Below are 14,933 nucleotides of genomic sequence, written 5' to 3'. Positions count from 1 at the left end.
AGCTCAGGTCTTGATCTCAGAGTCCTGAGTTCAAGCCCCACACTGGGCTCCATGCAAGGCATGGGACTTATTTGAAAGGAAAAATAGGAAAGTGTTCATTATCTCAGTATTAAATAGAGTGGAAAAAAGAACTAAGACTCAGGAATCTAGATCTGAGACCTATTGTCCAGTGCACTGGCTGTGCCACCTCAGAAAAGTGTCTCAATGTCTCTGGGTCTCTGAGTTCTTGTTTGTATGAGATGGTAACACCCTCTCTTCCTTCCTCTAGCTCCACAATGTTGTTGTTTCCTCCAGAAAAATGGAATTCGAGAGCGTTTGTAGATTTGGAAATGACTATAAAATATTAGGGGGTGTGCCAAAAACTCTGATCCTCAGGGCCAGAAGCACCAAGGAGGCTTTCAGGGAGGTCTGTGAGCAGGACCTTGGCATCATTTCGCAACACTAAATAGTGTTTTTAAATTATTTTATTTTATTTTATTTTACTTTATTTTAATTTTTAGAGGGGGGAGGGGCAGAGGGAGAGGGAGAGGGAGAATCTTTAGCAGGCTCCACGCCCAGCCAGAGGCAGAAGAGGGACTCAATCTCAGGACCCTGAGATCATGACCTGAACCCAAATCGAGTCCCACGCTTAACCGACTGAGACACCCAGGCGCCCCATCGAATACTATTTTTAAAAACGAGACAGAATCAAAAAGCGTTACTGCCTTCTCTCCTCACATCTGCCCCCGGGAGGCTGATGATCACTTCCTGGGGTGCCGAGCTTATTGGGGTGGGAGGGGGAGGGGGTCTCTATGTCCCCGACACCCCCAAGCCCACCCCACAAAGAATTCTGGGTGTTCAAACGCCGGGCACAGGGAGGGAAAGAAGGTCTACGTAGTCTAGCAGCTTACTTCATTCTCCAATTTTGCGTTAGCGGGGACTAGCCCGGCTCCGCAATTTGGTTCTCCCAGCTCCGCCCAAGGGGGGGTTACACAGGGTGCAGGGTGGGTCACGCGAGTGAGGACTAAGAGTCGCAGGGGAGGAAACGTGCGGGCCCGGTGGGGGAATTCGACGGCCGTGTGGGGACCGGATCCAGCCTACGTTCAGCGCGGGTCACTTTGCAGGTCTGTCATGAGCCCTTGCGCCCAAGTCTGCAGAGAAGTGTCAACATCTCGGAGGAATTCGTTACAAAGGACGAGGGGGGACTTCCTAGTCCCCTCTCTGGTTCTCTCTCTCTATGGGGGTCTCTTGTTCCGATTATAAGACTTTGGGAGCCCCGTGTTTTTTCAGGCGTTGTTGGTTTTTGTAAGGCGGCCGCGGAGGCTGATTTCCGCAGGGTGCCAAATGGCTTTACCAACCAAAATCTGAGATTCTGGCACCCGAGGTTGCACTGCGTTTAAAATAAGCTGGCTCGGGTCCCGCCAGGAAATCCCGTTACCCCTCGAGGGGAGACCCTGGCTGGTGTGACCGTGATTTTCACCGTCCACAGTTTATTAACTAGTTCAGGGAACTAGAGTTCAGATTCCTCTGTACGCCATGTCCGGTCTACAATTGCGTCTCTACTAGGGTATGGACCAGCTCAAGTCCCGGGGGCCTTAAGAGAGCAAGAAAATGCAATTTATTCTTGTGTCCTGGGCAGATTTTTTTAAAAGTGTGCAGTACATCTAAGTAATTCTTATTTGTCTAAAATCTCATTACTTGACTCTTCATTAGATCCAGGCCCTTAGTAAAAAGAGATCAAAGATTTTTACAGTATTAAAATTTCCCTGTCGACTATGGGAAAGAAAAGCGGAAAGAGGACGTGAGTGGGGTTGGGCCACCATCCCAGGCCAGCCCAGGGACATGTCCTTAAAAATAGCCAAGAATCCGAACCTCAAAGCACACCCCCACCCCCCTTCCCAGAGCCTCCTGAGTGAGAGAGAAGCCTGGGAACTTAGCGGCAGCCGATAAACCTCCTCCAGCCGGCGGGCCAGCGAGGCCTTGAAATGCTCCCTGCTCCTGGCAACAGCGCCGCGGACGCGGGGGCTCCCGCCTTGCCCTAGAGAGGGAGGGGGCCGACCTAAAGACGGAGGGAGGGAGCGAGGGAAAATCAAACACCCCGAAAGAACAGACCGCTCGCCAACCACCTTCTGGACCGTCCTTGAGCTAACCGCTTTGGGGAGAAAGTTGGGGCGCTGGGCCCAGAGAAAAGAGCCACAGGAAACAGACACAAATTTATCCCAGGCGCATTCCTAGAAGGAGCGAATTTCTCAAGGCTCCCAGGCCTCAGCCCACCTGAACTGCGCCAGAGGGGGCGTGGGTAAAAGAGCTCTGTCGGGTCCCTTGCCATAAGAGGAATCCCAGTGGATCCGGGGTTCCTAGCATGCGACCGCTTAGAAAAACCAGACTCTTCCATCTGGGGTCTCACAACGGCCGCGTAGAGCAGGCAGGGCCTGCTCTGCACCCCCGCTCCCCCGCGGTACAGGGGAGGAGACTGAAGTTCCGGGAGGCCTGCTGTGGGGGCAGTGGGGAAGGGGGAGGCTCGCCCCAGGGTACCCAGCTAAAGCGAACCTCGGCACACAAGCTCTTGCGCCGCGGGCCAGCCCGCACTACTGGTAGAAGCCCGCCTGGGAGTGGTCTGTGTCCTTGGCTTTGGTGAGGACGCTTGGATGGCCGCTCCACCAGACGCTAAGCCCCAAGCCCTTGGCTTGTTGCTAAGAAAATCCACTGCCCACAGGCCGCAGGCTCAGCTCTGAGGGTCTCATGCGTAAGGCAGCTCTGAGACCTCGAGCTTCGCTGGAGCCACAAATTCCCCCACCGAAAACTGAGAGGCCAGAACGGCTTGCCGCTTGCCCAAGCCCACACTTTTAACTCTCCAGAAAGCTCTTGTAGGCCAGTGGGGATGTCGTTTTAGACCGCGCTGGGGTCGCGTACCCTTCTCCGCCATTCGTCTGAAAGTGCGCCCGCCGAGTGTCTTCCCCGAACAGCTCCAGCCTCCGGGGTCCCCAGGACCCCCTCCCTCTTAAGTTTCCAGACAACTGGGAGCTGCCGAGCCAAATTCTGCAGAGGCGTTGGCGAGGAGTTGAGGGAAGCTGGAGCAGGGTCCCTAAACAGACCGTCCTAAGCTTCCGGGGCGCGAAGGGGCCTAGGCAAGCCGCTGCCTGGGGGTCGGGGTGCGGGCGGCGAGCGTGCATCCAGCCCCGGCGCAGACCTTCCGCGGCTCCGCGGGGCGCCTCAGTTTTCTCTCCTGCGCTCGGGCCCCTCTGAACCTCCGCACGTTTCGCTCAGGAAAGAGAACTCCCCGCGCAGCCGCTCTCGGTCCTTCCTCCGGGATTTTCCTGAGAATCCCCACGAGTTGGCCACGATCCCTTTGGGGGTTTCCTTCCAATCAGCCCCGCGTCCTAGTCTCGTCCTCTGCGCCCGTGTTGCCCTCGCTCAGGCCAGGAATCCACTGCCGATTACCAACAGCGGAAGCTGGCGTACCCCTTACCCTTCCTTCGCAGCCGCACGGGTTTCGTGAAGGGTGGTATCCCGGCCCCCTCCCGACCCCTCCAATGTGGTATGAAAAACCTGCTCTAGAGAGAGAAACTCGGCTTTGGGGGGGGGGGTAAGGTTTAACCGAAAGCGTGAGAGCCACCGGCCGACTGTTATCTGGGGCTGAAGGCTGCGGTAATCGATGGGTTATTTTTACGCGGTAATAGGGCCCTGTGATTGCTCTATTAACCTTTAGACCTGTCTGAGGGACTCTCCGGCTCGCAGCCCCGCTGCGCTGGGGCCTCTAGGTTCTGACGCCGACTCCAGACTCAGGCCTGCCACCCTCCCCGCCCCCAATTCAGGGAGGGGGGCTGAGCTGGCTGGAAGACCTCGCCGCTGAGAAACCCTGCTGGACTGCCAAACTCCTCAAGCCCCAGCCACGTTCCTTGGATTGGTGCAGCAGCGCCGCAGGCTGCAGGGAAAACGGAAAGATCTGAAGGTGGGAGGCCGTAGGAGATGGGAAGTGTCTCCAGGAAAGGGTGCACGTTTTGCATAAATACATAAAATCGAGGGCTGGAGAGGCCCCTTGCGAACTCCCCAGGCTGCTGAGAAGGCTAAAGGGAAGCTTCCATCACTGCGCTCTGACTTGAGTGGGCCAGTCCAAGGTTTCGTGTCTTTTCCACTTGCAGTCCCGGGCTAGCAGGATCCCCACTACCCACTCCCTCCCGGGGACTCGCAGCCAGCCGGGCTCTTCTGGTGACCCTGTGCTCCACAGCCGATCAGGGGTCTCGTCCAAGAGGTCACCTTTCCTTCTATCAGCCCCGCCCCTTGCCCCGCGAGTCCTGGGCTAGGGCAGGACCCAGACCACCGGGCGGCCGGGGTGGGGGATGGGGCGGGGGACGGGGTGGAGGGAGGAGGTAGGAGAAGGGAGCTCCTGAATAAAGCTGACCCTGGGCAAAACTGCAAACCGAATCGACCTCAGGCACGGCGGCGGGTGAAGCCCCGCGCCCCGGCAGTGGCACTTTGGCATTTTCCGAGATCCGTGCGCCTGGACTTTGCCTGCTGGGGAGTTTTTTGCACAGCCCCGCAGCCTGGCTCGGAGCGGAGGTGCAGCCTTTGCGTCGCACCCCCGCCCCCCGCCCTTGCACGTGACTCCCACAGGCCAGTCAGCGCCCGGGAACGCGAGCGCAGGGGCGAGGGGACCCGCGCTGGGAGCTGGGGGAAGCGGAGGAGGCCGGCACAGTGGCCGCAAGAGGCACCGCCGCTGCTGTAGCTCCCAGGGCGCCCAGGGGAGCGCGCGCTGGCCCTCCAGGAAGCTCAAGTCCCGGCAGGTACGGCTCTTTCTTCCTCGCCATGCTCTTTCCCGTCGTCAGCGAAATTCAGAGCTCCTCTGCGCTGTTTGCCTGGGAGTAGAGAGGTAACTGGTGGATGGAAAGGAGACGTTGGTTCCTCCTTCCGCCCCCAAATTGTTCAAAGACTGCTCAACTTTGGACATTGGCTTAGTAGCGTCTTTAAATCAAAGTAAGATTTGGGGGGAAAGCGAAGGGGGATATTCGAAGTGCTTTTGGATTTTTTTTTTGGTGTAAACTTGAATGTTTTAAATCCCCGCCTCCTCGTATATATTCTCCAGCCCTTGTTTCTGCACTTCCCAGGCCAGGGCTGGATGGGGATGATGGCTGTGCGAAATCACACTGACGAACTGACCCGGGACAGGCCGCGCGGAGGGGCTCACACGGAGGAGTGTCGCCCGTCGGTGACTGCGGGGACTCAGACTGGCGGTGGGAGGCAGTGCGACTGGGCCTCGGGCCCCGGGGAGGCGCTTCCAAGCCGGGGACGACTAGTGAGCGCCCAGACTTGTTAATGCCCTTCTGGCCAGTCTCTTAGCCTTCCTGACTGGGGTCCAGGGAGTCAAACACCACCCACGAAGCTAACAACCCCACCCACTCACACTGCTCCTGGGCGAAAGTAGCTGGGGGCCGGAACCCGGGAGGAAAGCAGTGAAGTCACTCCGCCAGCCACGGGTAGCTGCCCGGATTCATAGTATTCTGTCGCATGGCTTTGGGCTGGGGGCGAAGGGGTCCCTCAGGGGAGAGGAGGATGCCTGGGTGGTGAACTGCCACCAGGTTGAGGGGACGAAGAGGCCTTTCTGTTGGGAAACAGGGTGGAGAGGGACCCAGGGCTGGTAGGATTTGGGGCAGCACGATGGCTCTTCGGGGAAGGTTGGGGAAGCGCCGCAGGGAAGTATTTCCTGTGTTCCTCCGAAAAGGAATGGACAGCCAAGAGCAGGTTTCAGGCTTTTAAAGAAAGGTTTCATTGGGATGACCCCCCACACTTCTGAGTCTCCACATTCCCCTGCAGCGGCCAGCTTTATTATTGCTGGCCAGTGTGTGCGTTCGTGGGTGACAGTTTTCTGCGCAGCAGGCCGAGAACCGAGACGCGAGCTGAGCCGAAAGAGCAGAGTGACTTGTAAATAGACGCGGACATTAGGGCAAGCTTTGGATCCTCCCGCAATGAGAAATAGATCGGAAAGAGGCTGTGAGCTAAATCACGAAGAAGGCATTTCCTGGTTGGTCTGTGAATTTGAGGTGAACTAGAATGAGTGATCAGAAGGAGAGGAAAAACTGGGGGGCAGGCATGAGCCCCCATGGCGAGGCCCAACGTGCCATTCTCAGTAGCTCGATCTGCTACCTCCGCGGATGTCTGAACCAAGGCTTAATAATAGAAACAAGCAGAATGATTTCTTGTCTTTCCAGAAAGGTATGGAGGGGTATTTTCTCCACCTTCTATTGTTCAGTAATCCAACGCTCAGGCAATGGACCAGCCATTTAAAAAGGCAGAGCGTGTAATAAAGACAAATGTTAGATTTATGGCGTTTTTAGCATTTACATTTTAAAGCTTGTAAATTAGCGTCTGTATTTATATTTGGAAGTTAGCTTACAAAATTATAAATCTTCCTTTCCTGCAGTTAGGTGAGAAAAAAGTATGACGTTATGTTTTAGAACTGCAGAAGCTGAGTATTAGAGAAAAATACAATGAAATAGGTCAACTATTTGCCGTAAAAATTAAATATTGAATATTTTATCATGGGAAGCCTACATATTTACTTACTGAAGCCCAGAGATTCCTATGAGGTACTAATTTTTTGCCTTCATTTTCAAAGAGGGAAGTTGGTGATCTCAGATCAATTTTTTTTTTTAGCATTTAATTTTTAAGTAATCACTACACCCAACTATGGGGCTTGAACTCACAACCAGGAGATCAAGAGTCACATGCTCCGCGGACTAAGCCAGCTAGGTACCCTTCAGATAAAATTTTTTTGTATCCACTCTCTAGCCAAACTTCTTGCTGGAAGAAAATGGCCAACAAACCAGTAATTTCTTGTATAGTTTCGAAAGCAAATAATAAACCATCTAGGAATTAACATGTGACTATAGAACACAGTGCTATTAACTCCATTATCATTAGTGATGTTGCAGAAATGGTTAAAAGCATTATATACTGTGTTCCATTTTCAGAATTTGTTACAATAATTAAGATGCCCATTTGTTATAGTATGATTATATCTGAGGCACTGTCTTATGGCACACTAGAAATCTGTAATAATAATGACCAACAATTATATAGAACTTTGTGCCTGTTACAAGTTTTATAAAACCCTGTTATAAGTGCTTTGTATATATTAATTTATAATCCTCACAGTCCTCACAGGGACTCCACAAGACAGATACCTTTAACATTTGCATTTTTGCAAATGAGGAAAATGAGGCACAGAGGTTAAGTAATGTGTCTAAAGTCATTCATTAAGTGACAGAGCCTGGATTTAGTATAATAAATGTCAGTTAATATCTTTGTAATTCTACTATTGCAATGAAAAAGAAACCACTGTTAATAGTGGCTGCCTCATCTTAAAGGAGAAAAGTGGGAGTGTAGTGGTCAGCCTCAAACCCTGGAGGCCCACAGATTCTGTCTTCCTACCCCCCTATAATTGTATTTTGATCTTTGACAAGTTTAAAAACTTTCAGATGCTTCAGTTCCGTCTTTTGTAAATTGAGGAGACACACATCCTTAGTGGGCCTGTGACAAAAAGGACCTGGAACGGGGCAGGTGCTTCAGAAGGTAGAGCTCTTGTTTTACCAGAAAAATTGCCTGAGAAAATACAAACACAGGATACAAGGATACAGCCAAGTCCTATGAGCTGTTCTTCCCCTTTAAGCAAGGTCATTGGTGTTCTGATTCCCTACATGGGTGGACCAGGGATTCTTCATGGAAAAACCCATTCAGTGAATCTGAATGGCCCAGTGAGTAGTCCTGTAAAGTGAACTTGGACATCCCTTTCACTTTTCTGGTTTTGATACCTAGTCTGCAAAATGGCTAAAATATAATTATTTGCAGGAAACAAATACCTCATCTGATTTGACTTCCACATGGTCAAGTGTGTGGATGGATAAGAGATTTCACAATCCTTTTCACAGAGATTTAGCAGACACTGTGCTCATGTGTAAACATTTAGACTCTACCTCTAGTTAAAAAAAAAATTACAAACAAAAATTTCTTAGGTTGCTGGTTTTTATAAAGTTTGCCTCTGTCTTTCACGGGCAATCTAAAGTTTTTCACGACGAGGGACACTTGGGGTTAGGCAGGACAGAGATGAACGATATTTCTTGGGTCCCAGGCACTGCGCCGGAGACGCGAAACCCTTGAACTTAGAAAATACCGTGACAGGAATATGCTTGAAAAATAAGGTAAAATTAAAGTCCTTCCTGACAAGCAATACAAAAAAAAAAAAAAAAGCCCTAGGTCACAACCAATGATTACATGTCCAATAACCGCGAAGTCCCATGTCCCTAAAGCTGCCCTCCCTAAGCTTCCTTGGAGCAGCCAGACCCCCCCCCCCCCCCCGCTTCCCCCGGCCCCCCAAGCCTCTGCAAAACAAAGACCGCAACTTCCTTCGGAACCGCAAGGCTTCCAAGCTGAGAGTGACGATTTCTCGGGTTAGCAGTACGAGCGAAACAACCTCAAGCATAGGGAGATTGTGCTCGGACGGTTCCTGATGAACTTCCCCTTTTTGTCGTTCCTCTTTTAGGACCGCGACTACAGCAAGGAGGATAGGAGCCAGCCCGGCCGTCCGCATTACAACCAGCCTACCGCACCCAGCGCCGGAGTCCGCTGGTGTCCTGAAGACCGCGCGCAGCGACGGCCGCCGGCGTGACCCGAAGGCCCGTGCCCCGCACAGGCGCCCAGGCTCTACCCCGCATCTTCTGCCACTCGTAGGCGCTCGGGACCTCTGGGCCGTGGTGTAGATTCAGCCCCTCCTCCAGCACCTCCAGGAAGAACCAAAAATTCAATTTGGGATTTTCCTATAAACAAGAGCCTAGAGTCTTTCTTACTCGATGCTGGATTTAATACGTATATATTTTTGAGATTTGTTTTTCTTTACTTTTGATTTTTGATCTTCGTTTATGTGACAGGCTCTCACCTGTACATTATTATTATTTTTTCCATTACTGTTTTCTCTCCCTGCATTGCGCCTTGACTCGCAAGTGAGAGCGGACTCAAGCTGAGAGCTCGCGGGGGCGATGTACCAGAGCTTGGCCATGGCGGCCAACCACGGCCCCCCTCCCGGGGCCTACGAAGCGGGCGGCCCTGGCGCCTTCATGCACAGCGCGGGCGCTGCGTCCTCGCCAGTCTACGTGCCCACGCCGCGGGTGCCCTCCTCTGTGCTGGGCCTGTCTTATCTCCAGGGCGGAGGCGGGGGCGCTGCGGCCGGAGCCACCACTGGCGGCAGCTCCGGTGGGGCCCCGTCGGGTGCCGGGCCCGGAACCCAGCAGGGCAGCCCGGGCTGGAGCCAGGCGGGAGCCGAGGGAGCCGCCTACACCCCCCCGCCTGTGTCGCCGCGCTTCTCCTTCCCGGGAACCACTGGGTCCCTGGCCGCCGCCGCCGCCGCCGCCGCGGCCCGAGAAGCCGCGGCCTATAGCAGCGGTGGCGGAGCGGCGGGTGCGGGCCTGGCTGGCCGCGAGCAGTACGGGCGTGCGGGCTTCGCGGGCTCCTACTCCAGCCCCTATCCCGCCTACATGGCCGACGTGGGTGCGTCCTGGGCCGCGGCCGCCGCCGCCTCCGCCGGCCCCTTCGACAGCCCGGTCCTGCACAGCCTGCCCGGCAGGGCCAACCCCGCTGCCCGACACCCCAATCTCGGTGAGTACTGAGCTCAAGCACCCGGGCCGGCTGTGGACCGGAACAGGCTGTCCTGAGCACCGTTGGGGGCATTTAATTTTTCACAAGTGTGTGTGTAGGGTGGCGGGCGGTAGGGATGAGGCAGGATCCGTGAGTTTCCAAGAAAAGCAAACTGGAAGACAGAAGCTGGCGGCGCCGAACGATGGCGGTGGTGAAGGTCACAGCCCCAAAGAATCCAGATTCTGTTAAGTGAGGGCGAGCCTGCTTTTTAGGTTTTCTGAAAAAGAGAGGACTGCAGGGTGGCAGGGGCTGAGTGTGTCCCCATGAAGCCCCAGACGTCGGGTATGTCTGAGCCCGCCATACCCATCTGTAGGTGACTGTGGGAGGCCGACGGGCTCACGGGAGAGCTGGGAGGAGCAGCCCGGCGAGCCCTTGGTGGACAGCCTTAGCGATCGCGGGGTTTCTGCTCCCATTTCCTCTCGGCCCTCCCTCGGAGTCCTCAGCAGGGAACTAATTACATTGGCTAGGGCCCAAGATCTTCTGGGCCATTTGGCGGCCCAGTTGGAGGATCCTTCGGAGTGGCAGATAATTCCTCTGTCGGGATTTCACACCTGGGACAAAGGAGGGACTGGAGCAGTGGAGATGGGTTGAACTGGGGCTGGCACCTTGTGGGTGCCTCGGGGCCAGAGCGTGTTGCGCACTGCGCGGGTCTGCGGCGGCACAAATGGCGGGGTGGATTGAAAGCTCATGCCTGGTCAGCGTCCAGGGACACCGGCAGCCCAGAGGGGCTTCTCTATAATACCTGACTTCAATGGAGACTTTGCAGCAGCTTCCATAAGTTGAGTGGCCTCTTGTCTGGAGGGCTGAGGTTAGAAACAACAATCGTAATGGGCACAATTTAATATTTCCTGTGAATGTCAGACCTGGGAACAATGGCAAAGGTGTGCTCCCTTGCTCCGATTTACAGATGAACAAAATGAATTCTGAGAAAGGGTCTGGTTGCTTTGGGCTGGCAAAGTAAGGGAAGTGCAACCACTAGTTCAAAATGCAAACGACTGTGGCCTTGTGGAATTTCAGGAAGGGACAGGATCGGGTTTGGTTGGAGATGGCTTTTGCGGGGGAGGGGAAGGCCAGACCTGAGAAACAAAGTTAACATTTATTGACTACCTACTAAGTGCTAAATCCTTCCACATTTGTTCTCGCTTTGAAGAGTAAAGCCTGTCCCTCCCAGGTTTCCAGTCTTAGGCTGGCTCTGAGAAGGGTCCCAGCTTTGAAGAGCTTTTAAATTATCCTCTGACCCTGGGTGGCCAGGGAAGGTCCCCAGGGGGGTCCAGCCAAATACACATCCCAGGTAAACTGATTAACCATGGAAGTGGCGCCGGGGCTGGGTCTGTGGCTCCACGTTTTCCCCTCCCCTTCTCAGGGGAGCCAGACGGCACCCCCCAGGGGAGGACGGGCAACTGGCTCCTGAGCCTTTCGGAGGGCCCGAGCCAGATAGCTCTCTTGAAGCATCTCCATACAATGGCAGCTGGGGGTGGGTGTGTTGAGTGGGGGTGGGGGGGAGGTGCTTTGGCTCTGCATTCTCAGAACTCTCCGTTGTCTCTAGAACTCTCTTTCTGGAACTTATGTTTTAAAATAGGGAGAAATGGTCCCCACAGTTCCACTTCTTTTAACTTGTGGTAGGAGTGGAAAGGTTGCTTCCTCACCCATATAACCTGGAATGAGAATTTGGTGTTTGGTTAGGGAAGAAAAAGTTCAAGGTCCAAAAATGGAGGATATGCTTTTCTGGTCAAGAGAGTTAACAACCACAAGAGTGTAAAAGAGAAGAAAAAAAAAAAAAAAAGATACTGTGTGAGTGCACACAGTATTTAAATTCTAAAATGTAACCCATACCACTTAGGAGGGTGCTGAAGTAAGTAATGTTTCCCAGATTTCAGGGTCAACCAATGACAAGCTGACCTCCAAGGATCACCTCCTTGCTGAGAAGTGTGGTCTGTCTTCCCAAGACTCTGCTCTGTTCCACTAGCTCAGGAAGTCCCACCTGAAGCAGCCCTGGGGTCTGGCCTAGCAGCTGGATCATCTCCTCTATACATAGCCAAGGGTGTTAAATGGTCTTCATGAAAACTTCCATGTTATCTTTGTGAGAGAGCGTGAGGCATGTGGAACTTGCTGGCAATCACATCTTCGGCGTGTTTTGTAGGTGGCACTTACATAAAAGCAAGTTAATTTAAAATCAGTGCATGTAAATAAATATTTTTTTTATCTGTTCCTCCTATCACATGGACCCTCCTGTAAATGCCTGCCAGCTTTATCGAGGACCAACACTGGCATATTAGCTGATGCTGAGTGATAGAAGCATGGTGTAAGTGGTTACCGATTCCATGATATGTATGGAGAGCCTGCTTTTTGGAGTTGCCACTGGCCCCTCAGATGGCAAGACAGTGTGGTAGGATGACAGGCAAACTTTCATTTGATTCCAGGTACCCCTGTGATCTTGGGCAGGTTACTTACCTCTCAGTCTCCCCTCCTTTTCCGTAAAATGGGATAATCCTAATTACTTTCAGTGTGCTCTTATATTAGAAAAATAAGGCAGTATTTGTGAAGTAGTTGGTTTTCGCCTCTCATAAAAGATGGCGATTTTGTTAAACAGCTACTCACAATCATGTGGAGTGACCTATTTTTTTCTGATTTTCTCAGGACTGAGGGGTTTCCCAGACCTGGGATTTTTAGTGCTAAACAATGCACAGAGATGGTTGGTGACCCTAAACAGACATGAAAATGGGTAAATGACCCAGTAGCATGCTGCAGTAATGAGCTAAGAGCAAAGGCGAGAAGACAGAAGTGGTTCTTTATTCTGTGTAGGAATCTGGAAGTCTTCACCTTAGTGGTGTCATCTGCATTTGGTCTAGAAGGGTAGGTAGGAGTTTGCCAGGAAAAGCACAGCACCTGCAATTAAAAAAAAAGAAAAGAAAAGTTAAACCCTCATTTGCCATCACATTTTGTAGTACTGTGAAATGATACTACATAGCTTGGCTTTTGTGTAAATAATATATTTACAGCCATAGGTAAAACCACACAGACTCACTCACTCTTCACCTTGGTAACTAGTTTCAATTTCAATGAGAAGAAATAAGAGAACAACTTTATTTTTTATGAAGTATTAACTGCCTCATTTTTAACAATAGTTAATATCTTGCCAGAGTTCTTATGTTGGTTTGGAAAAGACAAAAATCCAAGTAATAAAACCAGCAAGGGCCTCTGTAAAGCCGTGCACTTAGGTTGGAAGGAGTTATTTTGCCTTGACCGCAATGAATATGAACTTCAGCTCATTCCAAGTTCAATATGAGCCTGACCCTGAAACAACTGCTGACATCATTAATTAGACTGCATTAATGGAATTATGTGACCTTACTGAGGGCAGGTATAGAGTCTTAGTCATATTTAAGTGCCAGGCACATGATGGGCACTGGGCAAATATTTGAGTAGAGATCTAGGAGGCAGTTGCCACAGTACTCTGCCCAGGTCACAACACACACAGTGGCTGCTTCAGAGGCCCATTGGGGAGCCTGGGGGAAGAGGAACAGGGTGGGGAGAGAGTTCTGGAACCCTTGAGAAACCACTGAAGCTGCTTTAGGTTTGCTGAGAGAGAGAGAGAATGACTGTGTAAAAATATGTGATGGGGCGCCTGGGTGGCTCAGTGGGTTAAGTGTCTGACTCTTGGTTTTGGCTCAGATCATGATCTCAGCGTCATGCGACTGAGCCCTGTGTCCAGCTCTGGGCTCAGTGGGGAGTCTGCTAGAAATTTTCTCTCCCTCTCCTTCTGCCCCTCTCTCTCAAATAAATAAATACATCTTAAAAAAAAAAATACCTGAAAGGCAAAAGCCTATGTCCTTTTAACATTGCGTTGCTCCAGGTGAGCGAACATTAGGTTTGGCAAGAACACTTTCTCACACAAGATTGTAGTTGTCGAGGTGGAATATGGAATATGGCTTCTCTGCTTAAGGAGATTGTGGGTTGCCGTCTGCTCCTGGAGCTGGGCAGGAAATGCTTGCATTTCAAGGGCTAGAGCCCATGTTTGTATGCACGTGAGATACAGCAGGTAAGAAAGCTGTGTCTCCTTGTGAAGGAACCAATCAGGGTGGTTATATTAGGTATATTAGTTTGTCAAAACCCGTGGAAATGCACTTTTAAAACGAGTATTTGTATGTACGTTAAACCACAATAAAGTTGATTTTTGTATTAATTAATACTTGCAAATACTTAAAGCAGAAAAGGAGACCATGGAAATTATGTGTAAATATGCCATGAAGGAAGTAGTATTGTAGCAGATGTTCCTGGAAAAGCGAAGAAAATATGCTTTATTATGAAATAACAATTCTTTCAGGTAATAGAGAAACAAGCAATTATAATGCTGTCAAAGGATCTCAAATTTTTAAAATCATTTTAAGGGTTGATTTAAAAAAATAACACAGTGAAATACATGCATATCACCCAGAGTGTCAGCCAGGTGGTTTCTTTAAAAGCTCTGCCTCATTCGTGGGGTCGTGAGAGTTTGTTTATGGTATAGGTCAGTGGAAAACTCTCTCAAGTGTTTTCTGGATCTTTGGGGACTTGCTTATCAATGAAGCCGGTTTCTTTCAGAGCCAGTTCATTTATATAGGGAACCTTGCAAGATCAACTCTGAGGTAGCTTGTTTGGCTAGGGAATGATTTGTCAGTCTCTGAGAAAACTAAAGTTGTTTGACTTTCCGGTTACCACCCTGAGCAGGTCAGTCAGAGCTGGGGCTGGTCTGTGGTGCTAGATTGAGAACCAATTGAGTGGGGAAGGTGTGTGCGGGGTGGCCAGGGGTGTGTCACTGCTTCCAGTGAGATCTGTCACCTGCCCAATTGTGTCCCTTCAAAAGGTCAGGCCACATTTGCTAGGCACTTTCTAAGCACTCAGGTAGAATGATGCACAGGAGACAGTTTTAGATAACACTTTCTTCTGTATCCCTTTCCATTTTTTTTTTTTTAACTTAAATGAGCTAAGAAAACAAACATTCTCTGAGGCGTGAGGAAACAGGAACTCTGATACCTGTGGGTGGGAGTGTAAATTGGTATAAACTTTATGGACAGCCCTTGGTGATATCCAACAAATTTTAAGGTAGCTACCCTTGACCCAGAAATTTAACTTCTAGGAATTTATTCTGCAAATACACTGGCACAGTTGTAGCCCTGTTTGTAATAACGAAAATTGGGAATAACCTATATGTTTATTATCAGGGGAATGTTTGTATACATATCATACATACAAACAATAGGATATCATGTAGACTTAAAAATTTAGGAAAT

General features: G+C 51.0%; 1 protein-coding gene across 6 annotated transcripts in view; it reads left to right on the top strand.

Moving 5' to 3' along the window:
- The window catches only part of GATA4 (GATA binding protein 4), an 82,272-nt gene that overhangs the window by 22,405 nt on the left and 44,934 nt on the right, over positions 1-14,933 (top strand). For 3 of the 6 annotated variants that reach the window (XR_008958678.1, XM_026518895.4, XM_026518894.4), the window contains exons 1-2: positions 4,644-4,763; positions 8,516-9,624. Coding sequence is in view for 5 of the 6 variants with exons in the window: in XM_026518895.4 (XP_026374680.2) it covers positions 9,009-9,624 (616 nt within the window). In the remaining variant the exon portion in view is untranslated. The other 3 variants (XM_044391153.3, XM_057310183.1, XM_044391152.3) reach the window with 3 other exon arrangements.

The sequence above is a fragment of the Ursus arctos genome, unplaced genomic scaffold (assembly GCF_023065955.2).
Source record: "Ursus arctos isolate Adak ecotype North America unplaced genomic scaffold, UrsArc2.0 scaffold_11, whole genome shotgun sequence".
Classification (NCBI taxonomy): Eukaryota; Metazoa; Chordata; class Mammalia; order Carnivora; family Ursidae; genus Ursus; species Ursus arctos.
This window is presented reverse-complemented; position numbering and strand designations above follow the sequence as displayed.